Source organism: Mucor velutinosus (genome assembly GCF_035048745.1).
Source record: "Mucor velutinosus strain NIH1002 chromosome Unknown tig00000093, whole genome shotgun sequence".
Taxonomy (NCBI): Eukaryota; Fungi; Mucoromycota; class Mucoromycetes; order Mucorales; family Mucoraceae; genus Mucor; species Mucor velutinosus.
Genome location: NW_027041907.1, coordinates 788,074 through 809,399, shown reverse-complemented (window position 1 = coordinate 809,399; position 21,326 = coordinate 788,074). Strand labels below are relative to the sequence as shown.

At 39.4% G+C, this 21,326-nt stretch overlaps 10 protein-coding genes across 10 annotated transcripts; 6 read left to right on the top strand and 4 right to left on the bottom strand.

Moving 5' to 3' along the window:
* Positions 1 to 1,263: 1,263 nt before the first annotated feature.
* ATC70_002003 (uncharacterized protein) lies at positions 1,264 to 2,428 on the top strand (the record flags this gene model as incomplete). The annotated part of the gene is made up of 4 exons (XM_064821388.1): positions 1,264 to 1,293; positions 1,597 to 1,703; positions 1,763 to 1,972; positions 2,044 to 2,428. The coding sequence occupies 4 exons, from the start codon at positions 1,264 to 1,266 to the stop codon at positions 2,426 to 2,428; spliced, it is 732 nt and encodes a 243-aa protein (XP_064681074.1).
* Positions 2,429 to 2,852: 424 nt separating this feature from the next.
* ATC70_002002 (uncharacterized protein) lies at positions 2,853 to 3,413 on the top strand (the record flags this gene model as incomplete). Its single annotated transcript, XM_064821387.1, has 1 exon — positions 2,853 to 3,413. One exon carries the CDS (start codon positions 2,853 to 2,855, stop codon positions 3,411 to 3,413), a length of 561 nt encoding a protein of 186 aa, XP_064681073.1.
* Positions 3,414 to 5,316: 1,903 nt separating this feature from the next.
* ATC70_002001 (uncharacterized protein) lies at positions 5,317 to 6,093 on the bottom strand (the record flags this gene model as incomplete). The annotated part of the gene is made up of 1 exon (XM_064821386.1): positions 5,317 to 6,093. The coding sequence occupies one exon, from the start codon at positions 6,091 to 6,093 to the stop codon at positions 5,317 to 5,319; it is 777 nt and encodes a 258-aa protein (XP_064681072.1).
* Positions 6,094 to 6,297: 204 nt separating this feature from the next.
* LYS2 (large subunit of alpha-aminoadipate reductase) lies at positions 6,298 to 7,407 on the top strand (the record flags this gene model as incomplete). The annotated part of the gene is made up of 3 exons (XM_064821385.1): positions 6,298 to 6,567; positions 6,622 to 7,206; positions 7,264 to 7,407. 3 exons carry the CDS (start codon positions 6,298 to 6,300, stop codon positions 7,405 to 7,407), a joined length of 999 nt encoding a protein of 332 aa, XP_064681071.1.
* A 261-nt stretch (positions 7,408 to 7,668) lies between these two features.
* Positions 7,669 to 8,472, bottom strand: RSM19 (mitochondrial ribosomal small subunit component; the record flags this gene model as incomplete). Its single annotated transcript, XM_064821384.1, has 1 exon — positions 7,669 to 8,472. One exon carries the CDS (start codon positions 8,470 to 8,472, stop codon positions 7,669 to 7,671), a length of 804 nt encoding a protein of 267 aa, XP_064681070.1.
* A 4,285-nt stretch (positions 8,473 to 12,757) lies between these two features.
* Positions 12,758 to 13,815, top strand: ATC70_001998 (uncharacterized protein; the record flags this gene model as incomplete). The annotated part of the gene is made up of 2 exons (XM_064821383.1): positions 12,758 to 13,618; positions 13,675 to 13,815. The coding sequence occupies 2 exons, from the start codon at positions 12,758 to 12,760 to the stop codon at positions 13,813 to 13,815; spliced, it is 1,002 nt and encodes a 333-aa protein (XP_064681069.1).
* A 35-nt stretch (positions 13,816 to 13,850) lies between these two features.
* ATC70_001997 (Ubiquitin-like domain-containing protein) lies at positions 13,851 to 14,705 on the bottom strand (the record flags this gene model as incomplete). The annotated part of the gene is made up of 6 exons (XM_064821382.1): positions 13,851 to 13,944; positions 14,001 to 14,040; positions 14,097 to 14,218; positions 14,271 to 14,453; positions 14,509 to 14,606; positions 14,664 to 14,705. 6 exons carry the CDS (start codon positions 14,703 to 14,705, stop codon positions 13,851 to 13,853), a joined length of 579 nt encoding a protein of 192 aa, XP_064681068.1.
* A 330-nt stretch (positions 14,706 to 15,035) lies between these two features.
* On the top strand, positions 15,036 to 15,620 carry GGA2_1 (ARF-binding protein; the record flags this gene model as incomplete). Its single annotated transcript, XM_064821381.1, has 1 exon — positions 15,036 to 15,620. The coding sequence occupies one exon, from the start codon at positions 15,036 to 15,038 to the stop codon at positions 15,618 to 15,620; it is 585 nt and encodes a 194-aa protein (XP_064681067.1).
* Positions 15,621 to 15,751: 131 nt separating this feature from the next.
* Positions 15,752 to 17,671, bottom strand: ATC70_001995 (uncharacterized protein; the record flags this gene model as incomplete). Its single annotated transcript, XM_064821380.1, has 5 exons — positions 15,752 to 16,225; positions 16,278 to 16,546; positions 16,607 to 17,488; positions 17,547 to 17,609; positions 17,668 to 17,671. The coding sequence occupies 5 exons, from the start codon at positions 17,669 to 17,671 to the stop codon at positions 15,752 to 15,754; spliced, it is 1,692 nt and encodes a 563-aa protein (XP_064681066.1).
* Positions 17,672 to 19,187: 1,516 nt separating this feature from the next.
* Positions 19,188 to 19,484, top strand: ATC70_001994 (Methylmalonate-semialdehyde dehydrogenase (CoA acylating); the record flags this gene model as incomplete). The annotated part of the gene is made up of 1 exon (XM_064821379.1): positions 19,188 to 19,484. One exon carries the CDS (start codon positions 19,188 to 19,190, stop codon positions 19,482 to 19,484), a length of 297 nt encoding a protein of 98 aa, XP_064681065.1.
* Positions 19,485 to 21,326: the final 1,842 nt, after the last annotated feature.

Here is a 21,326-nt window from a genome sequence, read left to right as displayed (position 1 = left end):
ACCACAGCTTTTTCAGATTGACAACGACAACGACAGCAACAACGACAACAACATTTACAACAGAAAGAAGCTTGAAGAAACAAAGAAACACTGAACCGAATACCCCATTTCTTTATCGCTCTCGCTCTCAACATTTACTCCCTCCACACCCCTTTTTTTTTTGATTTTCTTTCATCTTTTTTGTATATACGTCTTTGTCTGTTTGTAATTATCTTTTATTTCTTATTTTTCTTTTTCATTTTTTTACATTTGTATATTTGCTTTCTATCTTTTTTTTTTTTCATTTTAATTTTTGCTTTTTTCCTGTTCTCTACCCCTACTATCCCTCTTTCCCGAATACCATCTTTCAACCCATCATCAACATCCCGAATTTTGACACTTTTTGTTTTTTTTTTTCCTTTCATTTTTTTTTTGATATCTACATCCACATTGAATCATTTGTTTCTTGTTCATGAAACTTTCTTTTTTCATAATTTTTTCCCTAGATTCGTTGTTCTGTGATATCCTTTTTTTCCAATTTCTCCTCGATCATTTAGTTTTGTTTTTAGCCTTTTTCTCTCCAGTCGATTATTTGTTTAGACACATTATGGACGATGAAAAAACAACAAAACAAAATAGAAACCAAAAAAAAAAAAATCAACACCTTTCCCCTTTACCATCTCATCAACCAGAAAAAATTATCACTTTCTCTTTTACTACAACACCCAGCCAATAAATTAAATTAAAAAAAGAATGAGATAGACCATGGTCTATTTAGTTCTTTTTGTTTTTTGTCTCAAAATCAACTAATTTACTCGCCATCTCATTTGTGTATTTTTCAAATTTGTGATACCAATGAAATGCATGGGAATCACCTGTTAATGCTACATTTACAACCTGAGGACCGGATATTGAAATGCCTCTCATCATGCTTGTGTTGTTGAAGGGACCATTGAGAGCATTTATACATATAATGTTGCTCAACTTGTACCAAATTCTGTAGTTTAGAAAGCATTGTTTTTGTTTGTGGTGAGTTGTACAGATCAAAGATCTACGCATGATGAGTAATACTGATTTCAAAATGGTATCGGTATCCAAATGTCGATGTTGCACACCACCAAAGCACAGGCGTGCTAATTAGCTTGGTTCTCTTGTATCCGCCGGTCCGGGTGAAGACCTCCTGTATGAGCTGGATGCCGGAGTCTTTTGATATCTTGAATCTGAAAGTGAGCTTAACAACTACAATGTAAGCAGGCCAGTTATAGATCCTCCTCTTTTCATATCATGGCTGCCCAAATTTCCAAGAAGAGAAAAGTATGTAGAAATATCAACATGGACGTGGATGTTGGATTGTAGCAATGAGTCAATGGATGGGTCAGCTGAATATAGAGATGTTGGTCAGGATGGATGATGGATGTCCTGATGGGAGAGGCGAGGGGAAATCAGATATAGATTCAAGGGGTGGTAGTGGGGACAGACTGATTTTGAGACATATGCTTATTAGACATGTTGTATATTAACTCCTTTAATCTGTAGTTCGTAAGTGTCTTGAATGGCAATATACAATCAACAGACAGCATCATTTGGAGATATTGACATGTAGACAATCCTATTTAGGTCGCTGACGGTGTTTTCTACGCTGAACTCAACGAGTTCTTCACTCGCGAGCTCGCTGAAGATGGCTATGCTGGTGTCGAGGTCCGTGTCACTCCTGCTCGTACCGAGTAAGTGTCCATGTCGATATGTGAATCTCAGTCAATGTTAATTAATGCAACGTGTTTAGAATCATCATCCGTGCCACTCACACTCAAAATGTCCTTGGTGAGAAGGGCCGTCGTATCCGTGAGTTGACCACTCTTGTTCAAAAGCGTTTCAAGTTCCCTGAGAACGCTGTCGAACTCTACGCTGAACGTGTCCAAAACCGTGGTCTCTGTGCCATTGCTCAATGTGAGTCTGTCAAGTTCAAGCTCCTCAACGGTTTGGCTGTTCGTCGGTAAGTTGGCAAAAAAAAAAAAAAAAGTATGTAGTGGAGAGGCATTTGGTATTTATGTTATATGGAAATAGTGCCTGTTATGGTGTTGTCCGTTTCGTTATGGAATCCGGTGCCAAGGGTTGTGAAGTTGTTGTCTCTGGTAAGGTTCGTGCTGCCCGTGCTAAGGCCATGAAGTTTGCTGATGGTTTCATGATTCACTCTGGTAACCCTGCTCGTGAATTCATCACCACTGCTGTCCGTCACGTTGATTTGCGTCAAGGTGTTTTGGGTATCAAGGTCAAGATCATGTTGGATAACGATCCCACTGGTCGCAACGGTCCCAAGCAATGTCTCCCTGATATTGTCACCATCCTCGAACCCAAGGATGAAGCCGCTATCACTGAACCTTCTGCTCAAGATTTCAGACCTGCTCCTGCTGCCCCTGCTGCTGCTGAGCCTGCTGCTGTCGAGGCTTAAATAGATTTATAACAAAATATTCCTCTCTCTTTTTCATTAAAAAAAGTCCAAACATCCAAAAGCGTAGGTTATAGACACGTTCGAGTGGAAATACTTTGACAGTAGTGAATCAAGAGACGAGTGCTTTATAGCTGTTACAGAGATTGTTGGGACTATAGACAAGGCACCGATTTTTCTGACTGACAGCATATACAAAGAAGCATATCTTGAAGAGTAGCATTCATTGGAGGAAGAAAAGCAGCTGACAAGTGGTGCACACTATTGGCATCATCGGATCAATGCACGAGTCATTTCAATACATGATTTGAGGAGAATTTTTTATAGTTACGCCACTGCTATGAGAGAGAGAGAGAGAGAGAGAGTATAGGAAGGTGGATCACTCCTTTTTTTTTCTACACTTTTTCTTCCTTCATTGTATATTGTAATGTCGACACAGCAAGATAACATGAACTCTTCTTCATTGGCCATTGCATCCTCTGTGCTATATCCTCATAATGCTAATGAGAGCACTGTGCTCAAGAGAAGAAAAGTAAAGCTGCAGACCTTACCTGGTGCTTGGATCGAAGATAACAACACGGAAGAGGATGAACAAGATAAAGAAAACATGCAGCAGTTTGTCAAGGTTGCGTCTGCTACTCCACCTCGATTACCAGACCAAATCACCGCCACATTTGCTACTGCAAACGATGAAGACATTGAATTCCTCAAGCAAACTATTGTCAACCTTCGAAAAGAAAAGGAAAAGCTGGAGGAAACCAACGACATAGTAAAGAAGAGTATACAAATAGTTGCCCGAAAAAGAATGATAGCACAAACCAACAGCCACTTGAAGAAGACTCAAAAACAACAGATCTCGGATGCGGCATCAGCAATTGCAGACGAGGAGGAAGATATCTATATTGTTGTGCCAAGTGATTTCATGCCAACTCAAGAGGAAATGAAAGCAGCTGGACTTGATGGTTGGGAGTGGATATCAGCTTATTGAGATGGTCATTCTTTATCATGGGATAAAGTGTGATTTATCACTCAATATATACTTTTCCCGAATGACGCTATTCGCAAATGTACACTACAGCAATCTCTTTTTCTCTTCTATACTACAGCGTAACCCCCATATCATATATATTATACATATGCACAACATTTTACATAAAGATGCTAGCAAATGCATATTAGCATTTCGTTCTAGCAATTAATGTGTATAAATGCATTGCCATGTATGTGAGATGTAGTGATCGTGTGCTGATGTGATCTGGTTGAATGTTGGTTGCCTGAACAGTGTAGAGCAATGTGTTTCGGTCGTATTTGATGCAGATGTCATGTCTTGTCTATTTTTAGTTTCATCTCCCCCTACTACTAGCTGCATAAACAATAACTCACTTGTGTTAGTAATAAGGCGTACCATCACAATAGTAGTTGAAATGGAGAAGCAATCTCCAGCAAATGAAAAGGATGAGAATAGGTGGTTAGAAAGGGGGTACCACCAAAAGAAGAGAGCGTCAAAAGATTTCTTATGGCACTGTAGACATGGTACACAAAAGTAGACATACAAAACAATTGAGATATTACATTCAGCCTTTGACATTACTTTGATCTGATGAGAGCCGTGGAAGAAAACGTCATTTTCAATGAAGTACCAGTCCCTGAGGGTGGTGGGATTTTGAGGCGTTCATTATATCATTGATGAGCAAGAGTCAGCTAGTATCCTACTCGTATAAGCTTTTTTACTATATCGTGGAAACTCTATAAAAGACCTATAACAATGTATCTGACTCTTGTCGAATACTCCATATCTGTATTAACGAGAAGAACTCAAATATAGATGCATCGTACGCCTGCATTGTGTCTAGCGATTCAAATATATGAAAATCCCAGCGAAATTTGGATGTATTCGAGCAATGTTTCCTTGCGCTAGAAGCAGTTTTAGACCGCCAGAGTAGCACCAAACAACTGCTCTCGACTAGTAGTCATATCCTGATACCTTTCCTCAACTTTTTTGGGGTAAGAAAAACATCACCAAAAATTGACCCAAAAGCATGAGGGATACCTCATGATTTTCATCAAATATCAAACGATTGCGTTTTTAACCACAAAAATGAAGACTTTTACTATAGCATGTATTAAGTCAAAATGTTTCTATGGATTGAGGGCAACCCTTGAAATTGCTTTTGTGGAACTTTGATATGCAAAATCTCTACCTTTTCCTCAAAAACCACATTTCATATTTTCTGAAATAGCTCCGTAAGTTTGTTCAAAACGTACCTTTTAATTAGCACCATTCGATGCGTCTTGAAAAGTACTCCAATAATGCATTAGGAATGATGGGGTAATCATTCCATTTTACATAGTCAAATTTCGCAAATAAGCTGAAGATGAGTCGAATCTCATCAAATCTACCCAGTCTGGAGCAAATGTAAAGCGGTGCTTAAATTAATATTGGCGGCGGCTGTTGTCGAGATCAATGCCACTCTAAATCTTGAGTGTAAGCAGTGTTTGTGAAGCTAATGAGAAGAGAATTGGCAAGTAAGCAAAGACTGCAGCCTATTCTGGTCGCTATTTCTCTACTTTTGTAGTGAGTTTTAGTATATTGTCGACTTGGTCGCTCTGAATTGATTACCTCGTTGCGAATTCAAATGCAAAATGTATAATTAGCATCGCAAGCAACATAGCATATAATGCATTAAAAAATCACGCTTTATTCAAATGCTATAAATAATATCAAACACTTCATGGAACTATGCGTGTGGTTCTTCGCAAAGATCTGGGAGCATCCGAATAGCACAGTTTTAACCAATGCACAGTCAAAATTTGGAAATATCATGTACTCTTTAGTTGATGTCGATTGTGGAAAAAGACACACCACTGCATGTAGCCATTCTTCATGCGGTTTAATTAGTAAAACACTTTATCAATGTAAACACAACTGCGCTGACTATGACAGACATGTTAATTTGCACCAGAACAGCTTTAGATAAGAATTTGCTAGTATCATAGGTATGATCGCTTTTGATAGGGTAGAACGTAAAGTCGTTCAATGGACCATATCCTAGATTGATGTCTTGACATTTCAACAATTGCCCCCATTCGGCCATAGAATTGTTTCTGTCCGTGTAAGATACAAGCACGGATTGTCGATAGATGGAGTCGTTATGATCTGGATTCAGCCAAGTCTTGCGGTACTTTTTTGTTGTTAGCATTGTCAAACCAGTGTAACGCGTGTCATCCAGAAAATAATATTGAGGTAAAAGATTGAGTTTGCCACCACAATCAGCCTTTCTGTTCAGCTGAATCTTGTCTCTGCACGGATTGATAGTGATTTGCTCCTGGATGCAGTCTTCACCTGATGTCTCATAGGGATTCTTGTTACCGGCTTCATCAAAGACAGGAAGGAAAGAGCAGCGCTCAGTGCTTGGGTCATTCAGAGCTGGTGTACCAGCAATAACAGCCAAGCAGAGTGAATTCTCCCAGTAAGGAAAGTTTGTTGGATTGTTAAACCATATCTCGTATGCCACGTCATCTGCTGTTTGCTGTGAAAAATAGGTGATGATTGACATGCCATGATCTAACTGAACCTCGGCCTTCGCCCCCAGGTTGTATTGATGACTGGCTTGTACGTAGACGAGCAATGAAAATAAAAATGTACGAATGGACCTCGAGAGAAGCATGACAGTCAATGTGGTTATAGTGTTTGTTAGGCTATTCATGACATGGCCTATTTATATGTGAGATGTGTGCATGTTGTCCAAAGGTAACAATGAACAAGCAATATCATGCTAATCTGTATCACCATCACAAGATGGGAAAATTTAGCATTAGTTTTGATTTCAGCAACCGAGAATACAACCACTCCTTTATCTCTTTACAAAAACATGTTGTTAAATACATTAAAGTGGGCTGGACTAGCTGTTATCACATCTTACCTAGTGACAAGTAGCAAACGTCAGACAACATTAGGCTCATTGGCCGATGGTCCTCCTGGCCCCTTTCTGCCTGATTTCTATCCCAATGGCACCGATTTGGAATTACCTCAGGGCACAATGAGATATTGGAAGTTTGGTAATGAGGATGGAAACCGCGTCGTATTGATTCATGGTATCTCAACTGGTTCTGCTATCTATGATAAACTCGCTCGGGATTTGGTAAGTTGGCCATGTAAACATGATAAGCAATGGAGACTCATTTTGGAAGCAAAGGCTGACAATGGACATCATGTTCTTGTGTACGACCTTTGGGGTCGTGGTTATTCGCAAGCGCCTGCAGCCAAATATGACGAAGCGCTATATACATCACAGCTTGCCATGCTCTTACAAAAAGTTGGATGGGATAGAGCCGATGTCATTGGTACCAGTTTGGGAGGTGGAATAGCCAGCAGTTTCACATCATTTTACCCAGAAATGGTGAATAAACTAGTCTTGCTAGCTCCAGCGGGCCTATTTAAAGTCGAGGACATGCCAATGATTTCAAAAGTTGTCAAACTGCCGTTTGTTCATGATTTTATCGTGAATCAACCCTATGTTCGTCCCCTGATAGTGGCTGCAATACAGCGATTTGCTAAATCGACTCGACTGGCTCAAACTGGTTTGGATCAAGATACCGAAGCAACAATTGCAAAGATCACTGACATTGCCACCTACCAATTTGCGCATCATCCTGGCTTTTTCAGAGCTTTCTTGGGTACTGTAGTTGACTTTTCCTTTACAGGTTTAGCCAAGAGATACCAGAAGATTGGACAGCTAAAGAATAAACCCGTTCTGATAATTTGGGGTGATAAAGACACGGTATGTTGCCAACAGGCTTGCAGACAATGCTGCATAAACTGACAGTGTTGATTCTAGACTGTCCCATTCTATCATAGCGAAGAGGCACAAAAACTCATTCCTCAAGCGAAATTAGTAGTTTTGAAGGACCAGGGGCACGATGCGGTGATCACGAAATGGAAATCTGTCAATGAGGAAATTGAGAACTTCCTGATGGTGTAAATTTAGGTACTTTATTCAAGATATGATGCACTTTACATGGTATAATCTCAGAAATAAACATACCTATGGCTACTATGCTCATTTGTATTATGGATGATGACTATAGTATGTGGACATCAATGTCTCTTTTGAGCCAAATAGTTCAGATAGATTTCAGGTAGACCGTTTCAAGTTATGAAGGGTACAGTAAAGGATTATCATTTGATTCTGAAAGCATTTGACAGTTCAACTCAGTTCAAAGTATGTATCAATGCTTTATTCTTAAATTATAAACATGGCAAAAAGTACCAAGAATACGGCCCATAATAGTATAGGAGCACTTATCTGATTCAAACTACCTAGTGATGGAAAGTAACTGAAATCATAGCTTCCATCGTCATATCGAGGAAATACATCGAAATCCTCGACAGTACCATTTCCTAATTCAATGTTGCTACATGCAATCTTCTGGCGCCATTGAGAGTGAATATCAGCTTGATCAGTATAGGCAATGAGTATGGATTGGCTATGGATGGATTTGTACCAGTCTGGATTCAGCTTGATGTCATCCGTAATATTGAGACGACTGCTGGTGATTCGATGAAGACCGCGGTAGCGAGTGGAAGCCAAGGACTCGTATTGAGGAATGAGGTTCATGATGCTGCCGCAATTGTTGCTGATTTTGATCTTGTCTCTGCATGGATCCATTGGTATTTGATCCTTAATGCAAGTTTCTCCAAATGAACCAAAGACATTTTTGCGTCCAGAAGCATCAAAAGAAGGAAGGAACCCACATCGATTTTCATAATGATCTTGACCAGTCAAGCCAGGAGTACCGATAACGATGGCCAGGCAGAGAGCGTTCTCCCAATAAGGATAGTTTTCTGGATTGTTGAACCATGTGCTGTAAACCAATTCCCTGCGTGCTTGTGTAAAATTGACATAAACTGACATTCCATGATCTAATGAAATTCGAGAGATGGCTCCAAGCTCTTCATTCAATGGTCGCAATTGCTGCTCTTGTTGTTGGCTGTACTTGATGGACAGTAATATAAGAAAGGTAGTGCTGATGGTGGTTAGTTTCATTCTATTTTCAAGATAAGTACACAGTTAAAAGAAATGCAGATAACACTATGGTTGTATTTATACTTGAGGGTTTGTTGTCTCAATGGAAAACCTTTACAAGAACAATGAGCCAGTTTCTTGGTATAGCAACGCTAACCAGTCAATCTCGCTACGCTCAATGACGGCGTCGCCCTGTGGGCTCTCGCTAAAGACATTTTAAATCAGATATAATAAAATTTTGGTATATCAGGTAGGTTTTAAACAACCAAATATTAGTAAAAGAAAGGTTATATTAGAGCCACCAGGAGGAGAGGAGGTATCTCCCTCAGCATCCTTTTTGCTTACACTGATATCAAACGAAACCTATTATTGTGACAGTATGAAAGAAATTTCAAGTTTTATGCAGCATTCGTACATCACAATCGCCATTTTCTGATAGTAGAATTGTCATATCATTCGCTGCTGCTGATGCTCTTAATAATAAGATGGCGACATAAAGCTGGTCATAAGTAAATACAGGACTTGTGTAAGATCTAAAGCGACTTTTGAGATATTGTCATCGCAAAAGACACCTTCATGAGGAAAATCTCCCCCCAAAAAAGTATTTGGTCCAAGCAATTGTTCTTTCAATTCCATGATCCCCATTTAATCAGCATCGCAATCATCATTGTTATCAACAGAAGGGCATTTAGGTCAGCCAACAGCAAGCCGCCGCCAAAATCAATTCAAACTCAGTTTATTTTTCTGCTCAAGATTGGATAGATTTTGTCTTTTTTCGACTTCGTTAATGTATTTTATGATATTGGACTATATAAATTGTGATAATCACCCGATGCTTCCTAATACACTCTTGGAGTAACTCCTACACCTTCGTATGTCTGATAAATTCGCTCCTCATTGCACGATCTGCCCTTCTAGAGCTACCAACATAGAAACGACAACGCACTTTCTCTTTTCCTGTCCCATCAAATACACTGTCTGGTCCCAAGCACTCTCCACATACATAGACCCAGGTCTGCAATCTCCCACTTATGAGCAATTTCAAGAACTTCTCCTCCTTCGCTCCCCCCTTACAGTCTCAACATCTTCACCCTACCCCACTCTCACCACGTACCAAGTATTTTCTTGCATTCTTCAAGCAATTTGGAGCTGCCATTACAGATCCATCTTCGACTCCTTTCATTTTGAACCCCTCCAAGTCATGCTCTGCATAGACAGGGCACTATATACTTTAGATTCACAAGACAACGTTCACGCACTTCTATAGCAAAGCACTTTATATCCAGTCTTACTATCCTCTTCCCCACTTCGGGTACGTTAATAGGACTTTAAACAAAGAATTTTATTAACAAAACAATAATCTTCCTTAAAAAAAAAAAAAAAAAAAAAAAAAAAAAAAAAAAAAAAACACACACTCTTGGAGTACTTTTCAAGGCGCTTCCAATGATGCCAAGTAAAATAAATGTTTTGAATGAACTTAATGAGCAATTCCAAAAAATATGAAATAAGGTTTTTGGCCAAAATGTCGAAAGTTTGCATATAAAAACCTCATAAAAGTGGTTTCGGACGTTGCTTTGGATCGAGAGAAACATTTTGATTCAATATGTACCATAGTAAAAGTTTTCATTTTCAAGATGAAAAATGCGATTATTTGAATTTCGATGGAAATCATGAGGTACCCCTCATGCTTTTTGGTCGATTTTTGGTCTTTTTTTTTGGCCCAAAAAGTTGAGCAAAGATGTCAGGAAGTTACTACTACTAAAATGCAATTGTTTGGCATCATTCCGGTGGCTCATAAAGGTCTACATGTCAAGATATGAAGGCTTGAAAACTGTCAATTTTGGCTATGTATTGCTTTATAGCTTTTATTTACATGGCATAAATCACTTCTTTGGTATCTGCAATTTACTGGAAAGGCAGTTCTGTAGCTTGAGCAATTCTTATTTCGAATAGAGGCATATCGATTTTGGTAAAGCTGGTTCTTGCAGATTTTGATGCGCTATGTTGCTAGTAAGCTTATTAGCAATGGAAGTGAAACCCCGAATTTGCTGCTTGAATACTATGGTTTTGCATCTTCGCTTCGCTGCGATTAAGCCCTCGTATAGATCAATGTTACCAAGTGTTGGATTAGACGCCTTATTACCATGGCTTTGCACCTTTGCTTCGCTACGGTAAAAATACCCTATAAATCAATGCTATCAAGTATTGAATTAGACGCGTTATGTTCTTCCTCCAAAACCCCCCTCCCCATTGCCGACTTTGCTGGTAGCTTTTACTCACCTTGTACGGCACACAATTTTTTAAAATTTTGAAAGGATATGATGACTCATGATGTTCTTGTTCTCTGTATGGAAATTACCCTATAGCAACGATCGGAGCGAGCGTTAGGCAATATCATCAACCATTGAAAGCTTGTGGCTCTATTTAACGCTTTCATGTTACGGAAGAATACATAATATTTATTGATAGTATACTACATATACATGGAGTTATTAATTGTTCAAGACTTTGTTCTTCACAAGGTCAATCTGTTTTATGTCTCTATTATCTAATAGATTGAAAAAACTGAATTGACCTAATTCAATCTCTTTTTTGTTTTGTTTTCATGGTGGTTCTGTTGTCGTCCTTGAAGAATTCAATACTTCTCTTGCCACGTTTGTCACATAATCGAGTTGAACGAAGCTGTCGTATTGAGTGCTCTCAAGCTTAAATTTTGACAAAATAAGCGCCCTGCTTCTTGTTAAACATGGCCTGTAAGTCTTCAGCAACAACGATTCTACGGGCGAAGTTTTGGGCCCAAGATCCATTGACAATGATAGGTCTTTTTAGTCATTTGAGTAGAGCACAACCTTGTTTTCTTGAGATTTAAATCAATGTGAGGTCAAGAATAATACGGTATATCCATTAGAAAAAGGACATTTAGGATGTAAAATCGCGCCAATTAGACAGAGTTCTAAGCAAAATGCCATTGCAATGTACTGCCCTGTGTTTGGCATTGCGTTATTTTTTGATTTTATATGACTGAAAACACGCAAATCATGACGGGAATCTAATAGCCAAAACGGCACCCCTTTAAATCAGAGAGATACCAAATGATGACTATTCTTCTTGTCATCATTTCTAACGCATGTTATTTTTGTATCATAAATAACATGTATGATACACATGCTTAACAAGTATATAACATCCATGAAGGACACAGCAGATTGGTTATATGCATGCATATAACATACGCATCGTCTTGCACCCAATATGTATCTCTCATTAGCTATATTTCTTTGATCGACGTAAACAATGGGCCACAATTCCAGGTAGACGATCAGCTATAGACACGGCTTAATAGCAAAAAGGCACCTTGATATTTACACAAATGCTGTAATGATGAGAAGAAAAAAATACAAGGATTTGGTGCAACATTCACCAAACACGGTGAATTACAAACAAAGTAGATTATTTGTATATAGTATACAAGCAATGATATAACCGTGTATATTATTTGGAATAAAGTTTGTAGATAAAACCCTTCTTACTGTCTTAATGTAATATAATAGTAGAATCCCTTGAATGATATGTATTGTCATTGCATTTGCGCAACAGTTACTTTACGCAATGCAATCTTGTCAACAACCAAGTATCTTTAGTGAAAATGCGCATACACACGTATTTATCATGAGCCTTCCACTAACTGTACGGCTAAACCATAACCATAGCAGAAAATCGATTTTTGCTTCTTCTGTAGTATGGAAATGTAAGCAGTAATAATCCTCCAAATATGGGTAAAAATGGCCGTTCTTCCAAGCTATTGTGCGGTGTTTTACCTATTATGGTAGCCTATCAGATCAGTGAAAATAGAATATATACTTGGATACGAATTGCATTGTAGTAAGTATGAAGAGCTATACGAGGTTCCTACATTCAAATGGACAGAGAAACACAATTGCACACATATTTATGTCCTGTAATCGTATGCCTATCGATTATTTAAAGACATGTGTTAAGCGCAATGGCCCCAGTGTAACACTTGAAGTGTAATCATTTAGTGTGGGTTTGCTGCTGTGTGAAATGTTTTAGCAGAGCAGGTGTAGCAGCGGATAGCAACAATAAAGCCAACAAACGGATACACCCATAGCCTCATATAGAGCTCGATGCATTCAATTTGTGCTACTGATTTGGATGCTCACATTAATGTGTGCAATGCAACATCCGGTAAATCCATTTCTGCCTAGACAAAAAAGATATAAATACCCCTTTCAGATTTCCTTCCATTGAGAAATTCAACATCTTTCTTTCAAACTTTTAGTACAATATGGGAGTTATCTTGACTACACTTCGATGGGCAGGCATTGCTTTGCTTACTACTATTATCTACACATTAAGCAAGCGCAAACAGACATTGGATTCCATGATTGTTGCACCGCATGATGTCTACACTCCTGATTTCTATCCTGGTGGTCATGATGTGGAATTGCCTGTAGCCAGAATGCATTATTGGTTGTTTGGTAATCCACAAGGTAAGAAGGTCGTCTTGGTCCACGGTATCTCGACTGGTTCCGTTGTGTGGGATAGATTGGCTAGATTCTTGGCTGACAAAGGCCACTATGTATTGGTCTATGATACCTGGGGAAGAGGCTATACTCAGGCACCCAATGCTACCTATGACGAAGCTTTGTATACCTCTCAATTAGCTATGCTCCTGCAAAAGGTAGGCTGGACTAAGTGTGATGTGGTCGGTGTCTCCCTTGGTGGTGCTACAGCTGTGTCATTCGCCAACTACTATCCTGAAATGGTCGATAAAGCAGTGCTCATTGCTCCTGCTGGTATCATGAACAGTAAGACTGACATGCCGTTGATCTCCAGAATCATCAGATTGCCCTTTGTATACCAACTCATCATCAATCAACCTGTTTTCCGTGATTTTCTGCTGAAAAATGTCCAAGAATTCGCTAATTCTACCAAATCCAAGCTGACCAACTATCCTCAAGAGACCTTGGATCAAGGCAAGAAAATCAGCACTGTGGCCACCTATCAATTCGCTCACCATCCTGGCTTCATCCGTGCATTTGCTGGTACCGTTGTAGCATATCCATTGACTGGTTTGCATGGTAAATTCAAGAAATTGGGTCAGCAAGACAGGGATGTCTTGGTTGTGTGGGGTGATCGTGATACAGTAAGTGTCAATAGTGCTTACAGCTGAATTGAAACTAATATTTCCCGCTTATTTAGACTTGCCCTTATTACCCTGAACTAGTCAAGCAGCTTCTCCCCAAGGCCCAGCTTGCCATTTACCCTGAACAAGCTCATAATGTTTTGTCCACTCGATGGGAATCCGTTCATGACACTATTGAAAAGTTCCTTACTTTATAAATCTTATTTAATCTGTACAATAAAATTATATTTATTCAAATACATGGCTTGCTCAGCAATTCATAATCAAATTTCCTCGCTTTGTATAGTGGCAAGCAGGCACCAGGGGATATTTCATCAAGCTCAAATCTACCACAATTCCAAGTTAGTTGTCTGCTATCCTTCAATAGAGTGCACTTCCCTACCCTAGTTTTTTCATGTAAAATTTGAATGCGCCTTCATTTGCTATATGTACATCGCATCAGCTCACAGCTACTGTATCGATTCGTCCGCAGCATTACCTTTGAAAACTGTCAACATCACTTTATCCATTTTCCAGTAGGATCCAATCTGGCTCAATAAATTCATCATATGTTCGCCTAGGCCTTGGCCTCTGGCACTTTCAGTTATTTGAATCTCGTAGCTGCAACAAATCTAAGCACACGGTTCTTTCTACAACAAGCCTCAATCATTACCAATATGCACAATTTGCCATAATATCATCATCCATAGTCTCCTCCTGCACCATTTGAAAGTGTAAAAACCCTTTGATATCATTGGGATCTATCGCTGATCGAGCAATCAAATAACGAGCTTGAGGTGCCAGCATTTCTTTTCTCTTTTCTTCTTCATCCCATCCATCTTTTGATCTTTCATACCTGAGATAGCAATGAATTAAACCTGTCAAAACTGCGATTCTTACTATAAGCTTACATGTCCTGCAGGTTTGTTTTCACTAATTGAAATGTCCATTCGTGGAGTTCTCGGGGCAAATCATCCACAGAGTAGTAATCAATCACTAGGTCCAATTGCTGGCTATGCAAAGGTGAGTTACTATTGAATCACACATGGATGGCACTCGTGCTTACTTTTGGTATTTGATGGGCGAATCTAAAAATTGGACCAAGCATTTTTCCTGTCAAGATTTGAATAAAATATTTGACAGCAAATCTTTCTTTTCAGATCAAACCTTGTTGGCTCGATCAATCAAACTGTCTCTTTCGGTCTAATGAAGCTTTTGTGAATGACTATGCTCAATAAATATACAGTTGTATATTTTTGTACCTCATGAATTGGCATATTTTAAGTGGTTGATAAAGAGATGAACAGCTACAAAATGAGCAAGGGAATCAGTGACGTTTTATGCGCGCTTCTTCAATGAGTGTTTGATCACACTATGTTTTCTCAACTGATTGTTCACAGAAAAACACTCTCTTCTTCTTCTTTATCACAATAACAGTATGGCTACCACCTATTTACAACCAGAAGTGAGTGTTTCCAATGATGGAGACAAGATTTTATGCAAAGATCATGGACTCGAAAAGTGCAACAAATGTCAAGTGGACTGGACAGAACACAATTTGCTGGCTGCTACTTTAAAGCACGTAAAGGACTTACCACCCCCTAACGCGCCTAATCCCACTCGCAATGCTCAAGTCACCAGACTCAAGGAAGAAGGCAACAAATACTTCAAGCAAAACAACTATACAGAATCTATTCGCTTTTATACCATGGCTGTCGATCTATCTTGGTCTCGCCCACTTTGGGAACCTTTGGCTTTCCAATATGTTCGGGAAGAATTGGCTCCTGTTCTCAGCAACAGATCTGCTGCTCACTTGTCACTTCAAAACTACGTGGATGCATATGTTGATGCGGAAATGGTCACTCGTTTAAAACGTGAATGGAGCAAAGGATGGTTTAGAAAAGGTAAAGCTTTGGTTGGTCTCGGTAGAGTTGAAGAAGCTGCTGAAGCTTTTCAAACTGGTTTGAGATTTGATCATGAGAGTGAGGAACTCAAGAAGGCTTTGTTCGAAATTGGGCATTAAAAATAAAATCTACATGTGTTTTTTTTTCAAATCTTTATTAAAAAGCTATACAAATGTGTGAGTGTGAGTGTGAGTGTGTGCGAGTGTGGTAGTGTTTTGTGTGTAATTTAGAATATAGGGGGATGTTTGAATTATCTACGCAAAGAGGGCTCTTGATCTCTGACGACTTCCTCTTGCAACTTGGACACTTCTTGGATCTTGTTTTGCAATTGAATAGAGTGAGTATCAATCCATTGCAAGGATGATAAATGGGAGTTGAGAATTTGAACAATTTGAGAGACAACATCATCATCATCGCTGCTGGTAGCTTGCTTGGCGTTGCCCATCTTGTTGATCTCCTCAACCATGACATTCAAGTTTCTGTTGACATCGTCCAATTGGGAGTTGAGGCTCTCAGCTAAACCATATGCCTTTTCTCTTTGCTCATCAGCAGCTTGCATTGGTTGCTGCAGATTGGATTCGTCAAAGATGTCCTTGATTTGCTTCTCGTAGTTGTCAAGAATAAGGTTCAATTCCTCTTGTTGTGCGTTGATATAGCTCAAATTTTGATCAATTTCACGCTGGGTCACTTCAACTTTAGTCACATTCTCATGCAGGGTGGAAATCTAGGACATATCATTAGTATCCCATAGTAGCCAGCTGATACAACCAAATTACCTTGCTGCCATTTTCAATCAACTGTTGATCCCATTGAGCAACCTGGTTGGCTTGCTTGTGGAAATCCTTGGTTTGCTTCTCTAATTCCTTTGTCCACAAGTTGAGAATATCTTCCATGGATTTGTTCTTTAATGTAGATGGTGTAGGCACAGAGACTGGCTTAGCTGAGACAGCAGGTTGTGTAGTGAGAGTGGAGGTGCCTGTGCCGAGTGCTGATGTTGCTGGAGTAGTGCTGGCAGCGTTGGCAGTGGTGGATGTCGTGGTAGCAGCTAAGTTAACCCAGCATCAATATAATGGCTCTATATCCATTTTTATCTCTGTATCCTTACCAGTTGACTTTTGTCCAAATCCACCAAATCCACCGAGAGAGGGAGTTGTTGTAGAAGCTGTGGTTGAAGGAGTAGACGCGGCTGCGGAAGCACCGAATGAAAGTGTAGGTTTAGCAGCAGTAGCTGAACCGAATCCACCGAGACCTGTAAGGCCAGTAGAAGCAGTGGCAGCTGCAGATGTGGGAGCTGGTGTACCAAAACCAGAAGCAGGCGTGCTGGCAGTGGCAGAGGCAGCAGTAGCACCGAATCCACCGAACCCAGTAGCAGCAGGAGCAGATGTAGCAGGTGTACTAGCAGGAGTGGAAGCAGCAGCACCGAATCCACCAAATCCACCAGTAGCAGGCTTAGCGGCAGCGCCAAATCCACCAAAGCCAGTAGCAGCAGGAGCAGGTGTTGTGGAAATGCTGGCAGGAGCAGAGGCAGCAGCACCAAATCCACCAAATCCACTGGTTGAAGTTGTTGCAGGCGCGGAAGTTGTGGAAGCAGCAGATGTACCGAATCCACCGAGGCTACCGAATCCAGTAGTGGAAGCAGCAGGAGCTGAAGTAGTTGAAGTTGCTGCAGGTGTACCAAATCCACTAAATCCACCAGTAGCAGGAGCAGCGGCAGCGCCAAATCCACCAAAGCCTCCAGTTGCAGGAGCAGATGTTGCAGGAGTAGTGTTAGATGATCCAAATCCACCAAACGCAGATGTTGCAGGGGCAGCAGCTGGAGTAGCAGCAGCAGCGCCAAATCCACCAAATCCACCTGTAACAGGGGCAGTAGAAGCAGCTGGAGCACCAAATCCACCTAAAGTGCCAGTGGTATTGGCAGCAGGCGCGGTGGAGCTACCAAATGTAAATCCAGTGGTACCAGCAGCAGGAGCGCCAGTAGCAGCAGGAGCTATATTCAAATCGTTTAATGATTAGACGTTCAATTGAAGTGTATCATTGCGACATACTGGAAGCTCCAAATCCTCCAAATCCTCCAGTGGCCGGCTTGTTTTGATTGTTAAAGCTGAAAGCTACATGATATCAAGTCAGTTCAAATGTTGATTAAATTGGCCTCTGTTTCAAACATACACATCTGTTATAATTTTCTCTTGTAAGATGGGTTTATTTATAAGAAATGAATATCAAAGGATAGGTATATAAAGAGAGAGAAAGAGAAAGAGAAAGAGAAAGAGAGAATGAAAGACTACTGTTTTCATTTTGTCAAAACGCGTTCATGTTGGCAACAAGATTTTCTTCTTGCAACTGTGACGTTTACGGCTATGCTGTGACTTGATGGATTTGCCATGTCGTTTGTAACGAGAGAGAGAGAGAGAGATTTGATTTTGTGCAATTTTATCAATCAAGATAATAGCAGTGCTTCAATTGACATGATGTGGCGTGAGGTATTTAGGGTTTTAGTGGCATTGGATGTTGGGTTTGTGAGGTATTTTTTCTTGCTAGACAGTTTAGGACATACACATTTCTGATGAATGTGTCTCTTTAGCCGCTGTTCTCGACATTCATCGCATTGACTGATTGGTCTTCCTTTTCTCTTGACTATCACCAAATGTCTTTCAGTATGATCGCAACGAGAAGATCTATGGCCCTGCGCATGGTTGAATATATGTGGGTCACTCGGTAAATATCTGTCGTCGTCTTACCTTGATGCATTCTGGAAATTTCAAGTTCAACATTGGGGCAAGAAATGAGTCATCTACAGCATACATCGATACAAAAACTTGACTTACTTTGACAAGCGTACTTTATGTTATCAATGACAATCATGATATGAATGAGACGAAAGAGAGGAGAAAGCAAAAGAAAAAAAAGAGGGTCGAGTGTGTTATTGTATATAGAAGCGTGTGTGCGTATATATAAATGTGTATGAGTAAATAATTATTAAACAGTTTTAAGGGGTTTTGTATGTAAATACAGTGACTTATTGAATGAGAAGATGTAGAAAAGAGAGAGAGGCAGAGTAGAACGGATAAGCGTATACAACCCTTATTTTATAACTGTAGAAAGTTATCAAGTTTGGTTTATTGTGCTGCTCTCGTTTCCCCTCAGAAAATAACTCAAATCAGATATTTGAAAAACGAGGCAGTTTTGCGATTTGAGCTATCGTTCCTGATTTAGACAGTAAAATGAGGAGATATTATGCTCCTTTTTTTTGGGCATCGTCATGATACATTTTAATAATTGACTCTGCGGATGATTGGATTCCATTCTCTAATATCGAGATGTGTTCTGCTCTACTATCCAAATGCTCTTTCTTTGGCAGAGAATTGATTGACTCATTTCAAGGAGTCTCCTTGTTTTATGCCCTTTTGTGTTTCATTGTTTGAGTCAATTTTGCTTGAATCAGATATACTTATCAATGCGCATTTTACTGCAGATGCGTTTAATTGCGCAAATCATTCCTAAATTTGACAAGCAAATTTCTCGGAAATGAACGCTGTGATGCACATCATACATCCTCGCTTCGGCGCAACAAAGGGCGTCACACGGAAACATAGTTGTTCCCTAACCCTTCCCTCAACTAATCTGTAAACGCTCCCACAGAACACGCTTTATTCTAATATATAACTTTTTCATCACAACATTGCGAAATGGAATCTCCTCAAAAAGACGCAATCACAAGCACGATATCGTTCAAAAAATCAGACTTCTCTTTTGTAGAAGATTTTAATCAAATCATTGAACTCATTTTAACTGGAAATAACTCTGATGCTGTTGGAAAATCTGTTGCTCAACTTGAGGAAAAGTTTGAAAATGCAAAACAAGTGCTTGATTCTCTACCTGGATTGCAATATACAAAAGAGGAGCAAGAGGCCCTTTTAGCTGAAGAATTAAAGGTGCTAGAACACAAAAAGACTCAACTTCAGTCCTACAAACAAGTGAACTAAAACGCAACAAGTACGCTCAATACCCATATTCATTAACATGTACATGACGAATAAATCATATATATATATACTACAACATGTCATTTATATCTGATGTGGGGCCACAGTTCAAAAGCGATATGTATTACAGTGTCAATTTGAGAAATTCATGGCGAGCAAAATTCTGTCTGTGTGTGATGTAGTAAAAGTGCTATAAATGTTACCTACCTTGTGCAAGTAGATTTTGTTGAGATTCCATATATCTACTCGGTACATCATTCAAGGCTTGCTGATAGCATAAGAGATGCAACCGAGGACTTGTACAATTGAGCAATTGTAAGATCACTGTATTCAACCCTTGAGATAACCTAGCGAACGGTAGTCTACCAAGTATGATTGCAGACATTCAACTGCGTTATTTGATTCGATAATCTTCGAAGAAAATTTTACTATCAAGCAATCTACAAGGTCGATGCCTGCACTCTCCATTTCATTTGCAAGTCGTTACTGATGTCAAAAACTCTGCAGTGATACCCTATTCATAAAATTGCCATAAAAATGATATCACACGATTTGTGCTAAGCTAGGGAGACATCAGATCTAATTTAAGCAGATACTTATTAATCAAACAAGCAAACAAAAAAAGCTTGTATAGCTTGAAGAAGTGAAATGGCAAATATTTGGAATTTAAACAACTATAGAGCCCATCAGCAATTGAGTCTAGCAAAGTCAACCACACTGCACGTTATAAAAGTGTTGAGTTGATCAACAAAATGACCAAATGTTATTACACAGCATCCAAGAAGTAATCTAAACATCGCGGTCAGTTTTGCCTCAAGGCAACATCCATTTCAGTTCGTCGAATCTTCTCAAAAATATTTCTTTGTGAAAATTGATATCGGATTCAAAAAACATTGCTCAATTATACGTCCTGGAGATCCAGCGAAATCATTATCAGGGCTAGCCACAAGTTCATCCTTATAAGGAATTTTTTGCAGCCCAGCTAAAGTTTTGTAACTCCGCTACTCGTTTCGGACTTGAATTTGAAACCCCGACTCAATCAGAAGCTCAAAACTGCAAACCAAATTTGCGTAGGTAGCATGGTTGTTGAAGAAATCGGTGATTTTAGAAAATGATTTGTGGAATACATCCACTATGATCTGCATTCCAACAGTTCATCCAGTTACCTGATTTAGATATAAACTCTATGTACACTGGATTAGATGTACGATATCGATTTATACTATAAGAAGATATGGACTTCAGATACGCTAGTACTATGATATTCATACTATATAAGATATAGGCTATAGATGGCACCACGGACATGGATGGCACTATAGACTTATACTTGTATTCCGACATTGACTACGGATGTTTACCATATCTGGATAGGCACCAAGATTAATGCAATATGAGCTTGTTGCTTCAGATGTGCACTTCATGATCCACGCTATAAGACACATGCTTATATCCGTGATACTAGCTACAGATACTTTATGTACTACAGACTTGTACTATATATGAGACATGCATACGATATGCTATAGACATGCCATATATCCAGATACATGCTAAAGATGTATGCTTAGCGATATACACTCAGATATTTACTATTAATATAGACTAAGCAGACTGTACCTATCGTATACATGCTACTAGATCGATATTAATTATCCTTATAGAAAGGATAGATCAGAGTACTTCGGATGAGAGTCTAATTATTCATCCAGACAGAGCTAAATCATGATTAGCTTGCTGGAGTTGTCTTTTAGCATGATTAGACATTAGTTGATCTGAGTTGACTTATTTGTCAATCTAATTAATAGAACTTTTATCCATTGTTATAATATATAAGAAGAA